The following is a 23094-nucleotide window of genomic DNA, read 5'->3' on the forward strand; positions in this document are numbered from 1 at the left end:
TGTCTGTTTCTAGTAATAACATGAAGTGGTAAAAATGTGAGCTCTGAAAATTGCCAAGTGGAATTAGAATGATGAGCATGAAGAAGCAAGGTGAATGGCTGACATTAATAACTGGAATTTTTGGAAACTAGAAATACAGGAGTACCAGAGCCTAGACAGCATAAACACTTCTATAAATATATATGAGCTAAAATAAATCAATTTTGATAATTTGTTGGAATAATGACAGTTATTATTGTTTATTTGTTTTGTTTGAGCTAAAATGAGTTATAAGACTTTATTCTTTATTTGTACTTGAATTGGCCTGTAGTATTTTTTAACTGTTGTATAATTTTTTATTAGTTTGTAGGTAGACACATACATACATGCACATAGATCGAATGTTTATGAATTCTTCCCATGAGTGTGATATGCTTTTCTTAAAATTTATTTTCTAAACATCAGCTTAGGCTTTGATCTCATTCTTTGGGGAGCTTACATTTGGAATGACAGATATCATGTTGACACATTTCCTGCCACATGATCTCAGCCTCTTGAATAACTAGGATTACAGGCATAACCCCCTGAAGCCACCTCATTCATTTTTTTTTCTTTTTTTTAATCATGGCTAGTACTCTACCACTTTTTTTCTGGCTAATTGGAGAAGAGAGTCCAGAGTTGTTTGCTCAGGCTGCTTTTGAATCTCAATAATCAGACCGCAGCCTCCAAAGAAGTTGTAATTATAGATGTGACCCATGGGCCCCCAACCTGAGTTTTGTTTTGAGGAACTAAGATTATCTTTAGATACTCTTTCTTCCCCTCCCTCCTTCCCTCCCTCCCTCTCTCCCTTCCTTCCTTCCTTCTTCTGCCAGTGAGTTTGAACTAAGATTCTGGGCACTGTTCCTGAGCTTCTTTTGCTCAAAGATAGTACTGTACCACTTTAGCCACAGCACCACTCATGGCCTTTTCTGTTTATTTGGTACTGAGGAATTAAACCCATGGCTTCATACATGCTAGGCAAACACTCTACCACAAAGTTCCATTCCCAGCCCTAGTTTCTAAATTTTATAAACGAGACTTATATTAATGATAATGTGGGGAAATTGAGATATTAGTTGCTTGAGCATATTTGAACATGGCCTGTTTTGTCTTCACATAATTTGAAATATGGATGAAGAGTTGCATAGGATGAGGTACATTGGAAAGGGTATACCTGTACCTCTTCTGTGCCCTGTCCAGGCACACCACCTTCCAGGAACCTTTATATCTACAGTTATCTGGTTGACCCCGATACCTGTCCTTTTAGGACCTCACAGAGACTTCACTTCATAATTACTATTAAAGCATGAATAAGTGTGTACACATGTGATTGGAGCAAATAGAGTCTGATCTAATACTAATAGACTGAGCAGGAAACCCCAGCAAAGCCTGCCTTGCTGTTTCAGATTATTCTTGGGCTGTTTGTACAGCATTCCTCCCTTCTGGATAGGGAATAGGTCCCCTTCTGAAATGTGTATCTTATGATTTATCTCCATCTAAAGATGGAGGAGTTTAGAGTACATATTTTTTTGGTTTTTAAATTTCTGTGGTTATCCATGGAATGAAAAGGATAAAGGCAAGCAAGAAGGTCAGAAAAAAGCATTGCTTATTTTGGCCTATGGTGCACCATTTCTGTCACTTAGGAACAAAGCTATGGGACTAATGAGCTAGGAACTATGGTGGAAAAGAAAACATGTACTATGTTGTCACAGATGCTCATATATTGTCAAATATAGCATCAAAATTAGTGCATTATAAATTTTGTATTGGGCTATTTTATATTGGACACTAGAGAGTTCTGTTAGGGATAAATGATAATTACATTTCTAGAAGACTGAACCAAAAATTGAGGTTTACAAAGCTTTAGTGTAGGACCATTGAGCATCAGTGTGGTTTTGGAAATTTTCTTTTTTTTTTTTTTTTTTTTTTTTTTGCCAGTCCTGGGCTTGAGCTCAGGGCCTGAGCACTGTCCTTGGACTTTCTCAAGGCTAGAGCTCTACCATTTGAGCCACAGCACCACTTCCGGCTTTTTTCTATGTATGTGGTACCGAGGAATCGAACCCGGGTCTTCATGCATGCTAGGCAAGCACTTTAACCACTAGGCCAAACTCCTGGCCCCTGGAAATTTTCTTAACAAAACTAATTTGTGCCAGGCGCTGGTGGCTCACACCTATAATCTTAGCTACTCAGGAGGCTCTGAGATTCTTATCTCCAATTAACCACCAGAAAACCAGCAGTGGTACTGTGGTTCAATGTGATAGAGTGGTAGCCTTGAGCTGAAATGCTTCAGGAATAGTACCCAGGCCTAGAGTTCAAATCCCGTTACTGCCCCCCCCTCTTTCCCCCCAAAATAATTTGTGTCTCCTAGAACAACTAAAATATGCAAATAAAAATGTTACTTTTAAAGGAAAAAACCATTTAAGCCTGGAGTTGCTGGTACATTCATGCCTGTGTTTCTACCTGCAATCCCATCAGGGAGCTGAGGCAAGATAGACAAGCCTGTGCTGATTAGTGAGACCTCTCAAGTAAACAACACAATGTAACTATTTTCCTTTAGTTGCCCACATGCTTCTCAGCTTCCTTATTGAAATGTATATCAATATCCAAATCAAGCCAGGAATTATTTCCAATTAATCACCAGAATACTGGAGGTGGTGCTATGGCTCAAAGTTGATAGAGCACTAGCCTTGAGCTGAAGAGCCCAGGGAGAGTGCCCAGGACCTGATTTCAAGCTCTATGACCAACAAACAGCAACAAAAACCCTCCAAATCTAAGCACCTAATAATTTCTGTATTTCTGTGATATTGTGTGTGTGTGTGTGTGTGTGTGTATGTGTATGTGTGTATGTATGTATGTATGTATGTCTTACTAATGCCCAATTATTAAAATACCCAATTGAAATTTGCCTCTTCTTTTTTTTCAAAAAGGAAACTAATGTATGTCAGTTGGTAAACTTTTGGGTTGCCTCACTGATATCAGTGTTTGATAAATGGTGGATATAGGGGAGAGAAACAGTTCTCTTTCTGATTGGTTCTGAACAAATTTTAGAGAGCTTTTATAATTAAATTGTCCACTGTTAATTTGACTTCAATCCCATCATGTCTTTCAGTAGACAATGATAAAAAAACTCAACAAATAGTATATGTATATTACTGGAAGAAGTCATTTTCCTTTTGGTCATATGTATACTACTGGAAGAAGTCATTTTCTCTTAAAGTCTTGTGTGTTCCCTAGATTCCAAGGTTTGCAGCCTACCAAACTCATGTTAACACATGAATAACTAATCCAGATGGCTAAGCTATCGGAGGATATGAAACCAAACTCATTTCAAGAAGCTCTAGTGATCCACTTTCCTCATCTTTGGATAAGATCCATTCTAATTAGTAGTGTCTGTCTCAATTTGTCTTAAAATTTAATTTTTAACTGCATGTTTTCTTGATTTTTTTTTTTACCTAGGTTACAAAATGTCCTGTGCTTGAGATCTACAGACAACATGTCCTACAGGAACTAATCAGTGGTCTTTCATCTCCTGGAGATACATTAGAAGCATAAATATGGTGCCAAAGGAACTCCTTATCTTTCTCTGACTACAGTTTATTTGGACATACTTTTGTATTTGAAGAGAGGCATACACACTGAGGTAACACGTTGTGCAAAGACTCTGTTGTATAGGATCATGGACCATCCTGGTAGGGAAAAGGATGAACGACAACGAACAACTAAACCCATGGCACAAAGGAGTGCACACTGCTCCCGATCTTCTGGCACGTCATCATCCTCTGGGGTTCTCATGGTGGGACCCAACTTCAGGGTTGGCAAGAAGATAGGGTGTGGGAACTTCGGAGAGCTCAGATTAGGTAAGAACTTGGTTATGTCAGTTGCTCCCATTAGCTACAATAACAGTAAGCTCTAGAGATTTCAAAACAAGTAATTTATAATGCTATGGCCAATTTATCTTTAAGTGGAACCAAATGCCATAAGATATGAAGAATTTGTAGAGTGGGCTGTGGTAATTTTTAGTTATAATTTTATTGTCCAAAATTCATCTCCCTGTGTGTGTGTGTGTGTGCTTACAATCTTGGGACCAGAACTCAGGGCCCAAACACTGTCCTGGGCTTTCTCAAGTCTAGGCTTGAGCCATAGCAGCACTTCCAGCTTTTTGTATATATGTGATTTCAAGGAATTGAACCCTGCTCTTCATGCATGCTAGGCGAGCACTCTAATGTTAGGCCAAATTCCTTGCCTGTGTGTGCTTTTTTTAAACTTTGCACCAATTCTGAGATTTTGTGATACTAGATTTGTACACATGAGAAGTCACATTCAAATTCTGATATAGAAGGTTTGAGATAGAACCTGAAATTTGAGTTTTTTAAAACAAATTTTCATGTAATGCAGAAATTTGAGTTTTTTTTATTCAGTCCCAGGGCTTGAACTCAGGGTCTGAGCACTGTCCTTTGTTTTCTCAAGGCTAGAGCTCTACCACTTGAGCTACAGCACTACTTCCAGCTTTTTCTATGTATGTGGTACTGAGGAATTGAACCCAGGTCTGCATGCATGCTAAACAAGCACTCTACCACTAGGCCATGCTCCCAGCCCAAAATTGATTCTTTGAATTTTTTTTTATTTTAAAAACTATGGCTCATTTCATAATTTTGTATATCATCCTTATATAGGGGCATCATTTGCATTTTAGTATATGTATTTAGTATATGTGGTTGTCTGGTTCTTGAGTCACAGTTGAAAAGACTAAGCTAGGCATTGGTGATGACCACCGTAATACCAACATTTTTACTACATAGTGAAAAGACTCTCAAAAATAAATAAATAAAAATTTCAGATGCTACCTCTGAAAGAGAAAGTAAATATTTACTCAATAATTTAGTTTAGAAGGATATACATCATATTTACAGAGATTTTCCAGTGCATGCTACTCATATTTCTCCTGGAGTTCTCCTGGAGGTAAAACTCCAAGAAAAATTTCTGAAATTTTACTTTCCAACCAAAAAATGTTCTATTTCAAGTATGACTTTAGGTGTAACATGATGAATGAGAACACGTATTAACATGTTTAAAAATTGGAAGTTGAGAGCCAGGTATGGTGGGTCACTCTTATAATCCTAGCTACTGAGGAGGCTGAGATCTAAGGATCAAAGTTCAAAGCCAGCCCAGGCACTACAGACCATGAGACTCTTTTTTTTTTTTTTGCCAGTCCTGGGCTTGAGCTCAGGGCCTGAGCACTGTCCTTGGACTTTCTCAAGGCTAGAGCTCTACCACTTGAGCCTCAGCACCACTTCCGGCTTTTTTCTATGTATGTGATACCGAGGAATCGAACCTGGGTCTTCATGCATGCTAGGCAAGCACACTAGGCCAAACTCCCGGTCCCACCATGAGACTCTTATCTCCAATTAACTACCAGAAAACTGGAAGTGGCGCTGTGGCTCAAGTGATAGGTCAGTAGCCTTGAGCTGAAGAATTCAGGGACAGCACCCAGGCCCAGAGTTCAAGTCCCATAACATAGAGGGTAATTTTTTTTAATTATTATTTTTAAGAATTTATTAATGTTGATTTTTACATCATATTTTAAATGACAAGTTTAACAAACAAGTGTTCAAGGAGGGAATCTCTATTTACAATCACTGGGACTTAGTATTTAGAACTTAATCAAAATTAGACTAAGGGTTTGTATGTCATAGAAACATATTAATTTAAGAAATAAAACATTATGTCTATAGAGTCATAGGTTTTTATGTCTATATAGTTATGTTTATATTTCCATTACCATGTCTATAGCTTTGGGTGTTAAATTATTTTTAATGGCCACTTTGCCTGGGAAGAAAAGAGAAAATGAACGACTTTATATAAAATGATCTCAGCTTAGGGACGGTGCATAGGTCTCATCATAGGCTAAAGTATTTCCTTCAGCTATTGAATCTATAGATTGTTATAAATACTCACTATAAGATACTTTTGGGCAGCTGAGATCTGAAGACCCCAGTTCAAAGCCAGCCCAGGCACAAAAGTCCATGAAACTCCTTTCCCCCCCACCCCCAATCCTGGGGCTGTGCCTTCTCAAGGCAGAGCTCTACCATTTGAGTTTCAAGACCATTTCTGGCCTTTTCTCTGTATGTGGTACGGAGGAATTGAGCCCGGGTCTTCGTGTATGCTAAGCAAGCACTCTTCCACTAGGCCATGTTCCCCTCCCACCCTCCCAGACTTTTATCTTCAATTAACCACCAGAAAACTAGAAGTGGCCCTTGTGGCTCAAAGTGGTTGAGTGCTGGCCTTGAGCCAAAGAGCTCAGGGATAGCTCCCAGGCCCAGAGTTCAAACCCCATGACTGACCAAAAGAAGGAAGGAAGGAAGGAAGGAAGCTAGCTTTGTTTGAAGGAGGGAGTATGAAATGAATATTGTTTATCTGTTACTTCAGATGATCTTGCAAAAGAAGGAAAAGCATCTGATTCCCTGTGGAGAGCTCTGGGAAAACGACATTATACTAAACAGATAAACAGATAGCACTGGGTACAGAATTAAATTTAAGGATGCTGACAATGAAGGCTAGCAACCTGGAGTTGGACCTGACTAGGATAATGAACGGCTCTTTCTATTTAGGGATGTGTTCTTGTTTGAGTTAGCAAAGCCAGCAGATGCTACTGAGAATAGGAGTAAGATGTGTAATTTCACACTGCATGACTTCCTAGCAACTACTCAGTTGCTTTGGCAACAAGTTTTGCAAACATTCATTTATGTAATGGATTTACTTCGTTTCAGTATCTCAGTACTACATGCATCAAAGAGATGATGGCATAAACATCTACAAAATTAATGCTGATAGGCAGTTTGTAATGTATATAAACTTGTACATTCTCCTAACAGATAATTGTTTAAATTCTGTGAAAGTGAAAAAAGACCTTGATCAGTGAATAATTACTGAAGTCTTAAGGTTATGCTAACAAGTTTACATGAAAATGGAAAACTCTACTCAATTTATAGGATAAGCTGTGGTTTTTGTATACTTTAGAATACGTAAAACATTAGAAGATATTTTGGTTCTGTTTTTAGTCTTCCTGGGTTGCCCAGAATGGCGCCAAACTTGTTATGTAACCTAGTATGTAATCCACTATGTAAACCCACTATGTAATCCATCCTCCTGCCTCTCCTCCCGAGTGTTAAGAATACAGATGTGTACTACCATGCTGGATTGCTGCTACTTATTTTGATTTCCTGTGTATATTTTTCCTTTGCAAGTGACTTTATTCTTATGTGCATATCTGCCTTTTTTGGGTGATATGTGGAAGGGTACTTTTAGAATCATTTGGCATCCACTGAACTCTAGAGTGGGCTGTGTACACTATTCCATCATTGTCTTGTACTGTGTATGATTAAACAGAAAACTGTGTAGACAACAGCAAATGTGAACTAAGATATGCCACACAGGCACAGGTTGGCCTTCACATGATCACCTAATACGGAAAAGGATCTGCTTCTCTAAACTCATTTCCAGATACCCAAATGTGTTTCTTTCTATCCTTTTCTTCTTTTCTTTATCATTTATTTATGTATTTATATATTTACTTGCAGGTATTGTGACTTTAGTTCCGGGCCCATTGGGTTCTCAGTTGGTTTTTTCCACTAAAGGCTGGTGTTCTACCACTTGAGCCATACCTCTGTTTCTGACTTTTCTTGCTTTTTGGTGATTAATTGGAAATGAGTCTCATAGGGTTTTCTTTTCTTGGCCTGGCTTCAAATCAGGATCCTCAGATCCTAGTCTCCAGAGTAGTTAGCATTATAGACGTGAACCACCAGGGTCTGGCACTGAGTGCATTTCTGCTTTAATTTTAATTTTTTTTTTTGCCAGTCCTGTGGCTTGAACACTATCCACCACTTGAGCCACAGCACCACTTCTGGCTTTTTCTGTGTATGTGCTACCAAGGAATCCAACCCCGCTCTTCGTGCATGCTAGGGAAGCACTCTACCACTAGGCCAAACTCCCAACCTGCTTTATTTCTGTAGGAGAATTCTTTCCCCCAAGTTTGGTATAGTTGTTGATTCTTATTGTTGAAGCTTTATTTAGTTTATCATCTTTTTAGAGCCTATTTTGTAACTTCTTCCCCACTCCCATTTAAAGGAGCACATTTCTTCTCTAGCATATTCCGTCCCATCAGACTGCTTTTTCACAGCAGTTCTTAAATCCATCACATTGATAACCATTTGAAATGATCTTGTACATTTATTTACCAGTTAAGAGCTTCTCCTTACATGACTACCGTCCCCTTTAGAGGTCAATAATTCTTTCTACATTATTTATTGTTATATATGAAATAGAGTGTTAGATGGCTAGACAAAGAAGGGAACAAATTAAAGTATAGGCTCCTTCAGTCTCCAAGTATATGAGGTTAATAACCTTAGATAAATGAAATTAATACATCTTCTCTTTCTTCTTATTCTCCTTTATCCTTCCACATTGTCCTTTCTTCTCATACTTACTTCTTCCCCAGCCCCACCTGCCAGGCATGGGGCTTGAATTCAGGGCATGGGCACTGTCCCAGAGCCTCTTTGTGCTCAAGGCTAGTGCTCTACCACTTGAGCCACAAGGCTACTTCCAACTTTTTCTGTTTATATGTTACTGAGGAATGGAACCCAGGTCTCCATGCATGCTATAAAAGGACTACTGCTAAGCTATGTTCCCAGCCCCTCTCCCCCCTTTTCCTTTTTCCCTAGCATCTTGTTCAGCCTGGCTTCAAACTTGTCATTCTCCTGCTTTAGCCCTCCCAAATACCAGTATTATAGGCATATGCCACCATGCCTGGCTTGATTAGGTTAATACATTTTAGTTTTCTCTTTCTAATTCTAATGACTAGTTCTTTCTAATTCTGTATACTAATTCTCTACTTGGGGTAGGCTATAGTGAGAAGGATAAATAAGATAAAGTAGAAGGATGCAGTGAACTGTAGACTCTACCCTAAAGATAACATTGTTAGGTAGAGAATAAAAGAAATTAGGCTGGAGTATGGCCTAGTGGTAGAGTGCTTGCCTAGCATGCACAAAGCTTTGGGTTTGATTCCTCAGTACCACATACACAGAAAAAGCTGGAAGTGGTGCTGTTCCCCAAGTGGTAGATTGCTAGCCTTGAGCATAAAGAGGCTCAGGGACAGTACCCAGGCCCTGAGTTCAAGCCCCATCTAGGGACAAGGGAGGGGGGGAGGTGGGAGGGGGGAAAGGTAAGTGTGAAAAGAAAAAATGCTGGAAGTGGTGCTGTGGCTCAAGAGATATAGCATTAGCCTTGAGAAAGCCCAAGGACAGTGCTTAGGCCCTGATTTCAGGCCCCAGGACTGAAAAAAAAAAAAAGGAAGAAAGAAAAACGAATAAAGGGACCGGGAGTTTGGCCTAGTGGTTAAAGTGCTTGCCTAGCATGCATGAATACCTGGGTTCGATTCCTCGGTACCACATACATAGAAAAAAGCCGGAAGTGGTGCTGAGGCTCAAGTGGTAGAGCTCTAGCCTTGAGAAAGTCCAAGGACAGTGCTCAGGCCCTGAGCTCAAGCCCAGGACTGGCAAAAAAAAAAAAAAAGAAAAGAAAAACTAATAAAGCCAGGTGCCAGTAGCTCACACCTATAATCCTAACTACTCAGGAGACTGAGATCTGAGGATTATGGCTTCAAGTCAGCCTGGACAGGAAAGTGTGAGAGTTTTATCTATAGTTAATCAGCAAAAAAGCCATGAGTGCAGCTGTAGCTCAAGGGGGTAGAGTGCCAGCCTTGAGGGAAAAAAACCCAGTGTTCAAGCTCCAGAACCAGCACAAAAACAAAACAAACAAACAAAAAAATCCCAGTGAATTTGAAATTTCAGGATGGAGAGGATTTGGTCACTGGTTGTTTGAGGAGACATCCTTCCAGTTTTAGGAAACCACACAAGTGAGTTAGTATTGGAATGGTGGGTAAGGGATTCCAAGTAAGACAGAATTTGTGAATGTGTTGACTTTCACAGGTGTGAGGCGTATACATGAAAATACACTTGCTGATATTTAGAAATTCAGCTAGGCCAAAAAAAAAAGTTTTTTTTCAAATGGAAGTTTTTGTTGTTTTTTGTTTTGTTTTGTTTTGTTTTTTGGGTGAGTCATGGGGCTTGAACTCAACTTGGCCTGGGCACTGTCCCTGAACTCTTCAAATCAAGGCTACTGCCCTACCCCCGGGCCTGGGCACTGTCTCTGAGTTCTTCAGCTCAAGGCTACCGCCCTAGCCTTGACTCAAGCCCCACTTCCCATTTTCTAGAGTGTAACTGGAGACAAGAGTCTTAGGTCCTTTTGTGCCCGGGTTGGCTTTGAACCTTGATCCTCAGCTGTCAGTCTCCTGAGTAGCTAGGATTACAGGCATGAGCTATAGTGATCATATTTTTGATGTTCACATATGAGGGAAAACGTGCTCTCTGAATCTCTGACTTTACTCAATATAGTTTTTTCTAGGTTCATTTTTTTGCAAATGACACAATACAATATTCTTCCCATTGGATGAATAAAAATTGTGTATTTATACACACATTCATGCACACCACATTCATATACGGGCCAGAGGTTTGGCCTAGTGGTAGAGTGCTTGCCTAGTGTGCACAAAGACCTGCGTTCGATTCCTTGGTACCACAAATACATAGAAAAAAGCCAGAAATGGTGCTGTGGCTCAAGTGGTAGAGCTCTAGCCTTGAGAAAGCCCAAGGACAGTGCTCAGGCCCTGAGTTCAAGGTCCAGGACTGGCAAAAAAAAAAAAAGGAACTATCCATATACAGATCAGTTTTCAAATTCATTCCTGTGTTGTAGGGTATCTGGACTATTTTAATATCTTGGCCATTGTGAGTAGTGCAGCAATGTACATGGGAGTGTAGATGTCTTTATTGTATCCAGATTTGTAATCTTTTGGATTAATGCCTAAAATTGGTATCACTTGATTTAGAGTAGTTTTTTGAGGAATCACCAAACTTCCTTCCATAGATTTTGCACTAATTTACAAACCTGATCAACAGTATAACACAGTTCCTTTTTCCTTTTTCTTTTTTTTCCTCTTTTTTTTTTTTTTCTTTTTTGCCAGTTCTAGTGCTTGAACTCAGTGATTGAGCATTCTCCTTGGGCTTCTGAAGTCTAGAGCTCTACCACTTGAGTCACAGCATCACTTCTGGCTTTTTCTATGTCACACCTGCATCTTTGTGCATGCTAGGCAAGCACTCCACCACTAAGCTAAACTCCCAGCCCTTTTTTGAGTGGGGGAGAGGTTGGGGCAGTGGTGAGGCTTGAACTTAGAGCCTGGTACTGTCCTTGAGTCACAGTGCCACTTCTGGTTTTGAGGTGGTTAACTGGAGATAAGAGTCTTACTGGGACTTTTCTGCCCAGGCTGGTTTTTTAATCATGATCCTCAGATATCAGCCTTCTGAGTAGCTAGGATTGCAAGCATGAGCCACAGGTGCCTGCCCAGTGATTCCTTGCATTTTTATTTTATTTTATTATTTTTTTTGCTAGTCCTGGGGCTTGAATTCAGTGCCTGAACACTGTTGTTGGTTTTTTTCCTCAAGGCTAGCATTCTGGCACTTGAGCCACAGCACCACTTCTGGCTTTTCTATGTATATGATACTGAGGAATCAAACCTGGGTCTTTGTGCACGTTAGGCAAGCACTCTACCACTAGGCTAAACTCCTGGCCCCAATATTTTCTTTATATATTCATCTGTCGTAAGGTACCTTGGCTGATTCCATCATTTTGCTGTTGTGAATAATACAATATAGTTATACAGATGACTTTTTTGTATATTTGTTCTCTATGTAGATAGAGAAGTTTAGAAGTAGAGGTGTGATAGAGTGCTAGCTTTCAGCAAAAATACACAAAGACAGTGCCCAGGACCAACATAAATAAATAATAAATGACTGACTATAAGTATAAAAATAAGTAAGATTTGCCTAGGAGTGTGGTTTAGTGCTTGCCTAGCATTCATCAAGCCCTGAGTTTGATTCCTCAATACCACATAAACAGAAAAAGCCAGACATGGTGCTCAAGTGGTAGAGTGCTAGCCTTGAGCAAAAGTAAGTTGAAATAAGTAAAATAAATATGTGATTATGGGAGAACATAACCTTTGGTGCTTTGTTGTTAGCAAATATGTTATATACCATCATAGTAAATTAAGATTTATTATGATACCCTATGTACTGCTGTTGATAGGCAAGCCCTTAAAAAAAATCTTGGTTTAACTGGGAGAGAGTGAAGGAAGGAGAGAGTGAGTAACATTGTTGAAAAAGAAATGTACACTTAGTCACATGCTCGTGGCTCATTCCTGTAATCCTAACTACTCTGGAGGCTGAAATCTGAGGCCTTGTGGTTCAGTGCCACCCATGGCAGGAAAGTCTGTGAGACTTTTACCTCCAGTTAACCGCCAGAAAACTGGAAGAGGCACTGTGGCTTGAAGTAAGTAAAGCATTAGCCTTGAATAAAAATCTCAGGGAAATTGCCCAGGCCCATAGTTCATGCCCCATGACCAACAATAACAACAACAAAAGAAATGTACTCTTCCTGACTTTCTTTCTCTCCCTCCTTCCTTCCCTTCCCCCTGGCCCCCTCAGGGCTTGAGCTCTTTGGCTCAAGGCTAATGTTCTACCAGCACTTCTGGCCTTTGGGTGGTTGATTGCAAATAAGGCCTTCCTGTCCAGGCTGGTTTTGAACTTCAGTCCTCAGATCTCAGACACCTGAGTAGCTAGGATTACAGACATGAGCCACTAGCAAGTGGCAAAAGACGTTCTTTAGATGCGGGAGGCACCAGGTCTACCAGCTCTTGTCTCTAAGTAGACATGGTAACTAATAGGAGGGATGCAGAAGTGGTTACTCATGACTGCTAACTACCTCAACTTCATTTGGCTTTTTTTTTTTTTAATAAGCCCTAGATAGAAATTTATACATATACTACTTTTACTTCAGAGCAAGAAAATGTAACAGCTGGGGATCTAATTAAACTGGGAAGTGAGGCTTATGTTTCATCACACTGTATGTTCTCATGTGACTCTGAGTACTGGGATCTGCTGGTTCTTTGAAATAATACTGTGTCTGTTAAAGCTTATGGGTAAATGTTGTCTCTGTAGGTATTGAAACAGGAAGATTTTGTTCAGATGGTTTTATGGCAGCATCCAAGACTGCTGCTTCAAAAGAGCTGAATTTAGATATAAAGCTCCCCAACTACTATGTAATACAGTTTGTTTTCCATTAACAATAAAAGAACTCATTTCAGGAAGTATGTTTGGGAAGCATTGTGCATTTTGTGCAACAGACACTAAAAGCTTTGAGTGCGTAGGATTGTGCCAGGTCATCAATGATATTTTTCTGTCGATTAAACTGCTTACCTTTCTCACAGCTATTGTTGTATATATTGGCTGAAGCAGTTACTCATTTTAATTGGGCAGGATTTTAGCACTCAATCTTTATAATTAAATTCTTCTAGAGCAAAATTTCTGAGTATTTTATATTACCATGGTTAGCGGCTAAGTGATTGTCTAGACTTCCAAAGGGCTCCATTTTGTGTATTGGCCTATTCAGATGTATTTGCTGTCTGGCTAAAGAATTTACATAAGCAAGGCTTTGCTGAGAAGAATTATTGTGTCCCCTCCAGTATCTCTCAAGAACTAGATGCTAAAAGAGTGACATGTATTCATTTCTTTTAATCCTCTTGTAAAAAAATGACCAGTAATGAGCAAGGTAGCAGTTTTTTTATTTACCAGCCACCATGTTTGACATTGTCATAGACTGTCTCATTAATATGCTTCTGTGTTCTATTTTGTATAGATAGAAATTGAAGCTGAGAGTAATTTCATGACTACTTTTAAAAAGTAACATAAGGGGGCCGGGAGTTTGGCCTAGTGGTTAAGGTGCTTGCCTAGCATGCATGAGGATCCGGGTTCGATTCCTCGGTACCACATACATAGCAAAAAGCCGGAAGTGGTGCTGAGGCTCAAGTGGTAGAGCTCTAGCCTTGAGAAAGTCCAAGGACAGTGCTCAGGCCCTGAGCTCAAGCCCAGGACTGGCAAAAAAAAAAAAAAAAAAAAGTAACATAAGGAGGCCGGGAGTTTGGCCTAATGGGAAGAATGCTTGCCTAGCATGCACCAAGACCCAAGTTCGATTCCTCAGTACAACATACATAGAAAAGGCTGGAAATGATGCTGAGGCTCAAGTGGTAGAGCTCTAGCCTTGAGAAAGCCCAAGGACAATGCTCAGGTCCTGAGTTCAAGCCCCAGGACTGGCAAAAAAAAAAAAAAAGTAATGAGGTATATACCAATAATTTATAAGCCTATGTTTTAAATGTCAGATATGCAGAGTATGCATTACAAAAAAATCTATCACCTAATTTCCCTACCCTCAGGGTACTAATTCCCTGGTAGGATAAAATAGAAAAATCCAGTAGCTGAACTATGTGGAATATACTAAAGACTTCAGGGCTGGATGTGGGAGGTTCAGGGAGCTAAGTATTCAGCATGTAATGTGGGCTTACTTAAGTGACTGTTGATCCTCTTTTTTTTTTTTTTTTCCAGTCCTGGGGCTTGCACTCAGAGCCTGAGCTCTGTCCTTGGGCATTTCTCAAGGCTAGCGCTCTAGCACATGAGCCACAGCACTACTTCTGGCTTTTTCTGTGTATGTGGTACCAAGGAATCGAACCCCGATCTTCATGCATGCTAGGCAAGCACTTTAACCACTAGGCCATGTTCTTGGCCCTCACTGTTGATCCTCTTTTTTTTTTTTTTTTGGCCCCTTTCTCTTTCTGGCCCCGCTCGCTCCGGCCCTGCTCGCTCTGGCCCGGCTAGGCTCCCCTTCCTAGCTCCGGCCCCGCTGGCTCCAGCCCCGCTCGCTCCGGCCCCGCTCGCTCCGGCCCACTCCCCACTCGTTCTGGCCCCGCTTGCTTTCCGCTCGCTCCAGCTTGCTCTTGGCCCCGCTCGCTCCGGCCCCTTCTCGCTCTGGCCCCGCTTGCTCCGGCCTCGCTGGCTCTGGCTCGGCTCGCTCCCTCACGCTCCGGTCCTGCTCGCTCCGGCCACCACTCGGTTGGGCTCTGTTCACTTCAGCTCAGCTCGCTTCTTTCGCTCTCTGTCGCCGTCGCAGTCTCGTCTCTGCCACTTCCGGCTTGGTTGTGTATGTGGGATACCGAGGAATCGAACCCGGGTCTTTGTGCATGCTAGGCAAGCACTTTAACCGCTAGGTCAAACTCCCGGGCCCACTGTTGATCCTCTTATCCTCATTATTACTCTAGATTCTTATGTTCTGTGTTCAGAAAAATATCAAGTCTATGTTATGTTAACAAATTTAGAAGAAAAATTACTCCAGGATTTAGGAAAAACCTTGAGCTATGTGTTGAACACCTAAAGATCTGTATTCTGTTCATACAGAGTAGAGTTCTAGTGAGTTCTGTTGAACAGGAGACAAAAAGAGATGCTAAACAATAATTGATTATATTTCATTCTACGTATGCATTAGTTCATTTAAGTTGCCACTAAATACCAGGACAAAAATAAAAATACTCTGTTATATTAGAAAAATCAGTTTGTGTTTATTGTGCCCAAGGTTAAATTCTTCTTCCTGCCTCATTTTTCATTACTGAGGATTGGATTGGGGTTTCATACATACTAAGTATGCATTCTACCACTGACTTGTAAATCCAACCCAAGTTTATATTCTGTTTTTGAAATTATGACCTTTTATTTTTCTCTGCTTGCCTTATAGTACAATAGTTTGGGGAAAAATTTTTGTGCCAGAGACAGGAAGAAAAAGGAATGAGTCAAGATTGATTTACTCGGGGCCGCGAGTTTGGCCTAGTGGTTAAAGTGCTTGCCTAGCATGCACGAAGACCCGGGTTCGATTCCTTGGTACCACATACATAGAAAAAAGCCCGAAATGGTGCTGAGGGTCAAGTGGTAGAGCTCTAGCCTTGAGAAAGTCCAAGGACAGTGCTCAAGCCCTGAGCTCAAGCCCAGGACTGGCAAAAAAAAAAGTACAAAAAAAAAAAAAGTACAAAAAAAAAGATTGATTTACTCTTTTTCTTAAAATATGATTTTTATTGTGTAGCATACATCTTTGGATTCTCAAGCTGTTTTATTTATTTTTGCTTTGTTTTCTACTCTTGCTGGATCTCATTATCTTTGTTTAGCTTTTCACGTAGAAATCATATTTCATATATGTGAACAGCATTGGGAACGTGACCTTTCCCATGACCCTGTAAGCTAAGATTTTTTTTTCTGTGAATTTCCCAGAAGAAATGTCACTAAACATATACATTCTGCTTTTCCCTTAGGTAAAAATCTCTACACCAATGAATATGTAGCAATCAAACTGGTAAGTAGAATCTGTATTTGTAGTAATTATGTTTTGGTGCTCTTCCTGCTTTTTTTTTATATTTTAATTTTGGCTGTACTGTAGTTGCTAAATGGGCATTTTATCCTTGAGTCATACTTCCAGTCCCTTTTTTGCATTTTTTTGGTGGTTTTATTTATTTATTTTTTTGTCTTTTTCATTTGGTACTAGGAATTGATCCTAGGATGTTGCATTTGCTAGGTAAACACTTTGCCACTGAGCTACATCCCAGTTCTGTGTTGTTTATTTTTGAGGTAGAGTTTTGCCTTATGCCCTGGCCAGACTTGTCAAAAATCTTCCTACTTGGGTTTCCTTACATTTCAGGGTATAACAGGCATACACCATTGCATCTAGTCTTTGTACTAGCATGTGCCACTATGCACAGCTATTGATTGAGATGGAGTCTCATGAGTTTATCTTCCTTCCCCTCTCTCTTTCTCTCTTTCTTTCTCTCTCTTTTCTTTCTTTCTTTCTTTCTTTCTTTCTTTCTTTCTTTCTTTCTTTCTCTTTTCTTTCTTTCTTTCTTTCTTTCTTTTTTTGCCAGTCCTGGGCATGAGCTCAGGGCCTGAGCACTGTCCCTGGATTTTCTCAAGGCTAGGGCCCTACCACTTGAGCCACAGCACCACTTCTGGCTTTTTTCTATGTATGTGATACTGAGGCATCGAACCCAGGTCTTCGTGCATGCTAGGCAAGCACTCTACCACTAGGCCAAACTCCCAGCCCCTCTTTCTTTCTCTCAAAAAACTGGAAGTGGAGCTACGGCTCAAGTGATAGAAAGCTAGCCTTGAGCACAAAGAGGTTCAGGTATAGTGCCAGGCCCTGAGTTCAAATCCACAGCTGACAAAAACACCCTACTTAAAATATGATTCACTGGGGCCGGGAGTTTGGCCTAGTGGTAGAGTGTTTGCCTAGCACACACAAAGACCCAGGTTTGATTCCTTGGTACCACATATGTAAGTCAGAAGTGGTATTGTGGCTCAAATGGTAGAGCATTAGCCTTGTGGAAAGCCCAAGGACAGTGCTCAGACACTGAGTTCAAGACTCAGGACTGGCAAAACAAAACCAAAAACATTGGAGCCAGATGCGGTGGTTCACACTTGTTATCCTAGCTACTCAAGAGACCTAAGGATCTGAGATCTGAGGATTGTGGTTCAAAGTCAGCCTGAGCACGAAAGTCTGGGAGACTCTTATCTCCAATTAACCACTAGAAAATGGGAAGTGCACCCTGGCTCAAGAGGTAGAGTGGTAGCCTTGAGCTGAAGAGCTTTGGGACAACACCCAGGCCCAGAGTCCAAGCCCCACAACTAAAAACACCAACAAAGAAACAAGAGCCCATAATGAAGATCCAAGTAAAGTAGAACTGAAACAGGAACAGCTGGGCTTTGCTTCTTTGTATTTCTGTGCCAGATGTTTATTTCATTTCCATAGAGGGCTGGCCATTTGCCAAAATCATGGTTATTCTGGAACACACATGCCTGCCTGAAATCCTAAACCAACAGCAGATGGCTACCTTATAGGAGCATGATACTTAATGCAGATTTTTCAGTTATAATGAAGGGAGCTTAATCACTATCCTGCTGTCTCCCTTGGAAAATAAAGACAAACATCAAGAAAACAGACTCATAGACAAGATTGTTACACTCTAAACATCTTTATTTACCTCTTATTTGAAAGATAAATGAAGTACTCAGACACACCATACTAGTAGATATAAATTCTTTTAGAGTTTTTGTTTTTCCTTTTCTTCATGCTGGGATTGAACCCAGGGCCTCATACATGTTAAGTATGTCTTTTCCTACTGAGCTATATCTCTAGTCCCTGTTTTTAGTTTTAATTAGTGGCCATACAAAGTAAAAGGAAAAATGTTAGAAGGGGAAGTGAAATGTAAATCATGTCAATAAATCATGTCAGTAATATATAGATAAGTTAACTAGTATGAATTTAGTAGAGAAAATCTAGACAGAATTATCTGTAATAGAAGTTTCAAAAGAGTCTTGAAAAATAAAGTGACAGGAACAAGTATACAGTGACAAGACAGAATTTTTGTTTTGTTTTGTGCCTGTCCTGGGTCTTGAACTTAGGGCCTGGATACTTTCTCTGGTCTGTGCTCAAGGCTAGCACTTTGAGCCACCAACCCACTTCTGTTTTTTGTTTTTATTTTAATTGGAGGTAACAGTCTCATAGCTTTTCTACCCAGATCCTCAAAGCTCAATCTTCTGAATAGCTAGCATTACAGTCACATGCCACTGGTGCCCAGTTTTATGAGTGAATTTTAAAGTATTTTAAGAGCTGCCTCTGTCTTCTGAGTAGCCTCCAATAGTTAGGATTTTTCACATGATCCAGCAAAGTCAAGTCAGATATGCTAGACAATACTTTACAAAACTACTAACTCCTTGTGGAGGAGACCTGCAGAAGCGCCATCGTGCTAGGTCAGGATCCGCCAGCTGGCTGGCATGTAGGAGCCTCCCAGAGCTTTTAAACAGAGGAGCAAAAACCCCCATATAGTTTTGGGATGGTGGCTATAGCACTTGTATAGAGGGAAAGAGGATCAGAACATTCTAAGTGGATTCAGGTTTGAGTCATCAATGATAAAGAATTAAAAAAATAAAATTACTGAGGAAAGGTAACTGGAACTGAAATTACTTTGCCTAATAAAAGCCTAAGGAATGATTGATAGTTTTGTTATTTGAAGATAACCATTACAGTATTCATATATTGTTGAGGAACTATTGATCTTGTTCTTGAGGGCATAAAATTAATAAGTATTTCAGCAATGAGTTTTGAACAAAATGTAAATATAATCTATGCAGCTTATTAAACTTCAACCTGCATTGTCAAGGGAAGTTGGAAAATGGATGTTTTCTTTTTTTTTGTTTTTTTGTTTTTTGGTTTGTCATGGGGCTTGAACTCTGGGCCTGGGCACTGCCCCTGAGCTCTGCAGCTCAAGTCTAGCACTCTGTCACGTGAGCCACAGCACCATTTCCAATTTTCTGGAGGTTAATTGGAGATAAGAATCTCATGGATGGGCTGGGAGTTTGGCCTAGTGGTTAAAGTGCTTGCCTAGCATGCACAAAGACCCGGGTTTGATTCCTCGGTACCACATACATAGAAAAAAGCCGGAAGTGGTGCTGAGGCTCAAGTGGTAGAGCTCTAGCCTTGAGAAAGTCCAAGGACAGTGCTCAGGCCCTGAGCCAAAGTCCAGGACTGGCAAAAAAAAAAAAAAAAAAAAAGAGAATCTCATGGACTTTAGTGCCTGGACTGGCTTTGAATCTCGATCCTTAGATCTCAGCCTTTTGGGTAGCTAGGATTATAGGAGTGAGCCACCAGTGCCCAGCTAGAAAATCTCTTTCTTGGGACCGGGAGTTTGGCCTAGTGGTTAAAGTGCTTGCCTAGCATGCATGAAGACCCGGGTTCGATTCCTCGGTACCACATACATAGAAAAAAGTCGGAAGTGGTGCTGAGGTTCAAGTGGTAGAGCTCTAGCCTTGAGAAAGTCCAAGGACAGTGCTCAGGCCCTGAGCTCAAGCCCAGGACTGGCAAAAAAAAAAAAAAAAAAAAAAAAAGAAAATCTCTTTCTTGAACACCAAACAAATAGGATACAGAACTACTCAGTTGGAAAGGGGGCGGTGTTTTCAACTGGGGTACTGGGAAAACTGAATATCCACATATTATAAAGTTGAATCTTTACCTTATGTCAGGTATAAAAATTAACTCTTGTGAATTAAGACCTAAGTGTAAAATATAAAACCATAAACCATAGGGGAAAAATAACTTCACATTGTATTTGTCAGCAGTTTCTTGACTATGATACCAAAAATTACCAACAACCAAGGGAACTTCAGCAAAATTTCAAGCTTCAGTGCATCCAGAGACATTTATCAGAGTGAAAAGGCAACCCATGAAATGAGAGAAGACATTTTAAAATAATTCTCTGAGAATAATACTGAGAATTTCCCTTTCCCCCATTTAAGTATGGGTTACAGTCTTTTTTTTTTTTTTTTTTTTTTTGCCGGTCCTGGGCTTGAGCTCAGGGCCTGAGCACTGTCCTTGGACTTTCTCAAGGCTAGCACTCTACCACTTGAGCCTCAGCACCATTTCCGGCTTTTGTCTATGTATGTGGTACCAAGGAATCGAACCTGGGTCTTCGTGCATGCTAGGCAAGCACTTTAACCACTAGGCCAAACTCCCGGCCCCGGGTTACAGTCTTTTTTATTTTCTCTGGTAATAATGGGATTTGAGCTTAGAGCCTTACACTCACTAGGAAGATGTTCTGTCACTGGGCACACATCTACTCTTCTGTGCTTGTTATTGTTGAGAGAAGCTCTTAATTCCCACTCGGGTTTGTTCCTAGAACACAATCTGTTTTAGGCTTTGTCAAAGCTAGGTGTGTTGGTACACATGTGTAACCTCTGGAGAAGTTTGATTTTATATATTTTTTGTGGGTCATGGGGCTTGAACTCAGTCTGGGCGCTGCCCCTGAGCTCTTCAGCTCAAGGCTACCACCCTACCCTTGAGCCAAACCCAACTTCCCATTTTCTAGAGATTATGTGCGCCTGGACTGGCTTTGAATCTTGATCTTCAGATCTCAGCCTCCTGAGTAGCTAGGATTACAGGTGTGAGCCACCATGCCTGGCTGACAGTTTGATTTTTTAGCTTCAAAACCAGCCTGGATTACACAGTGTTTAAGGTATAAGAAATTGTTTTTATTTTAAACCACAAAGGAAATACTTGAATAAATACTTCCCAAACTATTAATAGTTTGGAAATAGTGGTTATCTTTCCTTTTTTGCCAGTTTTTGTGTGTATTTGAAACATTTTTAGAATATATGTTTCTAAAAATAGGAAAATTGTAAAAGCCCCAAAATTTATAATTAAATATGCAGGAAATATATGCTATTATGCATCTAGCTCTTAAAAATATTTGGTATCTTATTTCCTGAGATGATACATTTCAGATTATTTCTTGTTCAGGAGATTTTCTTCAGCAATGACTCATAGGAAGTATTTGTATGTACTCATCCATGGAAAGGGTTGTATATAATCTAGCTCATCTCCTCTTAGCTATACTTTCAGTTACAAATAGTGCTAAGAAAAGGTTATCATCTAGTACAATCCCTTAAGACTTTAGGTGCTTAGACCATAGTTACTCTGAGGGAAAAAAACTCTCAATGGAAAAATCCCATTTGTCTAAATTTGATCAGTTTTTCTTTTTGGATTTCAGGAACCAATAAAATCACGTGCTCCACAGCTTCATTTAGAGTACAGGTTTTATAAACAGCTTGGCAGTTCAGGTAAGTGAGTCTTTTTTTTTTTTTCCTTTTTTCTCCATTTACTTATCATATTGCTTAGCTGCAAACCTTAAAATATGCAAGATTTTTGTCTGGTTTGTCTGCTTGTTGGTTAGGTAAGATGACAATAGCCAACCATAATATTCTTTGCTGTCCTGTTCCTGGAGTGGAGATTACTCTAAATACACATAGTATGGTGCTTTTGCTTTTTAATAGTTCTTCGTTCTTTTCATCTTGTTATGTGTATCAAAAGAAATGAGAAAGGGTAGGTAAACTTCAAACTATTTGTTCCAGCATTATAGCACATTCTAAAATAAGACAGCCCTGTCAAAAATCTGTCCATAGATTAAAATTTAGGCAGGGCACTAGTGATTAACACCTGTAAAGATAATTATAGCAGCTCATGAGGCTGAGATCTGAGATTTGGGCAGATAAATCCAGGAGACTAATATCCATTTAACCAGTAAGGAGATAGAAGTAGAGATATGGCTCAAGTGGTAAAATGCCAGCCTTGAACTAGAAGTGGGGATTTGGGATAGTGGTAGTTAAGAGGCAGTGCCCATGCCCTGAGTTTATACTCTAACATTGGTGCGTGTACATTTGCATGTGCTCGTACACACACATACGAAAATTTAGGGCTGGGAAATAGCTTAGTATAGCTAAGTGATAGAGCACTTAGTTATTATTTGAAAGGACCTGGGTTCAATGTCTAGCAGTGCAAACATGTTTATAATTTTTTGAGAGTATGTTTGTGTGTGTGTGTGTGTGTGTGTGTGTGTGTGTGTGTGTGTGTGTTCTACCTGAATGCTCAAATTACTAATAAAATACCTTACTGGCTAGCTACTGAAAAAAAATTTTTTTTTTTGCCAGTCCAGGGGCTTGAACTGAGGCCCTGAGTACTGTCCTTGGGCTTTCTCAAGGCTAGAGCTGTCTCACTTGAGCCACAGCACCACTTCCAGCTTTTCTATGTATGTGGTACTGAGGAATTGAACCCAGGTGTTTGTACCTGCTAGACAATCACTCTACCCCTAGACCAAACTCCTAGCTCTTGAAAAATATTTTGATTAAATAAAGGTTACCAACCTTAAATTGACTGCATCTATAGTTCACCTCTTAAAAAATGAAACATTTCAGATCTGATTTCATCACAGAGCAATGGAAATTCCTTTCCTTTATATTTCCTTCAATGGAATCACTGCAGTAAAGTTTTTATTTTCAACTACCACTGTTAAAGGTACTGTCAAAGGAATTTTGGTTTAATAGATTATACAAGTATTATCTCAGCTACTGCTTGTCATGGTGTGTGCGCGCGTGTGCACATGTGTGCACAAGTGTGCTCGCTGATCCTGGGGCACGAACTCTGGGCCAGGGCGCTGTCTCTGAGCTTTTCTGCTCAAGGCTAGGGCTCTACCACTTGAGTCCCACCTTCACTTCTGCC

General features: G+C 40.1%; 1 protein-coding gene across 7 annotated transcripts in view; it reads left to right on the forward strand.

Annotated features, from left to right (window-relative positions):
- The window catches only part of Csnk1g1 (casein kinase 1 gamma 1), a 121209-nt gene that overhangs the window by 35014 nt on the left and 63101 nt on the right, over window positions 1-23094 (forward strand). For all 7 annotated transcript variants that reach the window (XR_016539662.1, XM_090358200.1, XM_090358201.1 and 4 more), the window contains exons 3-5: window positions 3475-3875; window positions 16310-16350; window positions 21590-21659. Coding sequence is in view for 6 of the 7 variants with exons in the window: in XM_090358200.1 (XP_090214326.1) it covers window positions 3695-3875; window positions 16310-16350; window positions 21590-21659 (292 nt within the window). In the remaining variant the exon portion in view is untranslated. The remainder of the gene's footprint in view (window positions 1-3474; window positions 3876-16309; window positions 16351-21589; window positions 21660-23094) is intronic.

This window comes from Megascapheus bottae, chromosome 25, assembly GCF_031878675.1.
Source record: "Megascapheus bottae isolate mThoBot1 chromosome 25, mThoBot2.hap1, whole genome shotgun sequence".
Classification (NCBI taxonomy): Eukaryota; Metazoa; Chordata; class Mammalia; order Rodentia; family Geomyidae; genus Megascapheus; species Megascapheus bottae.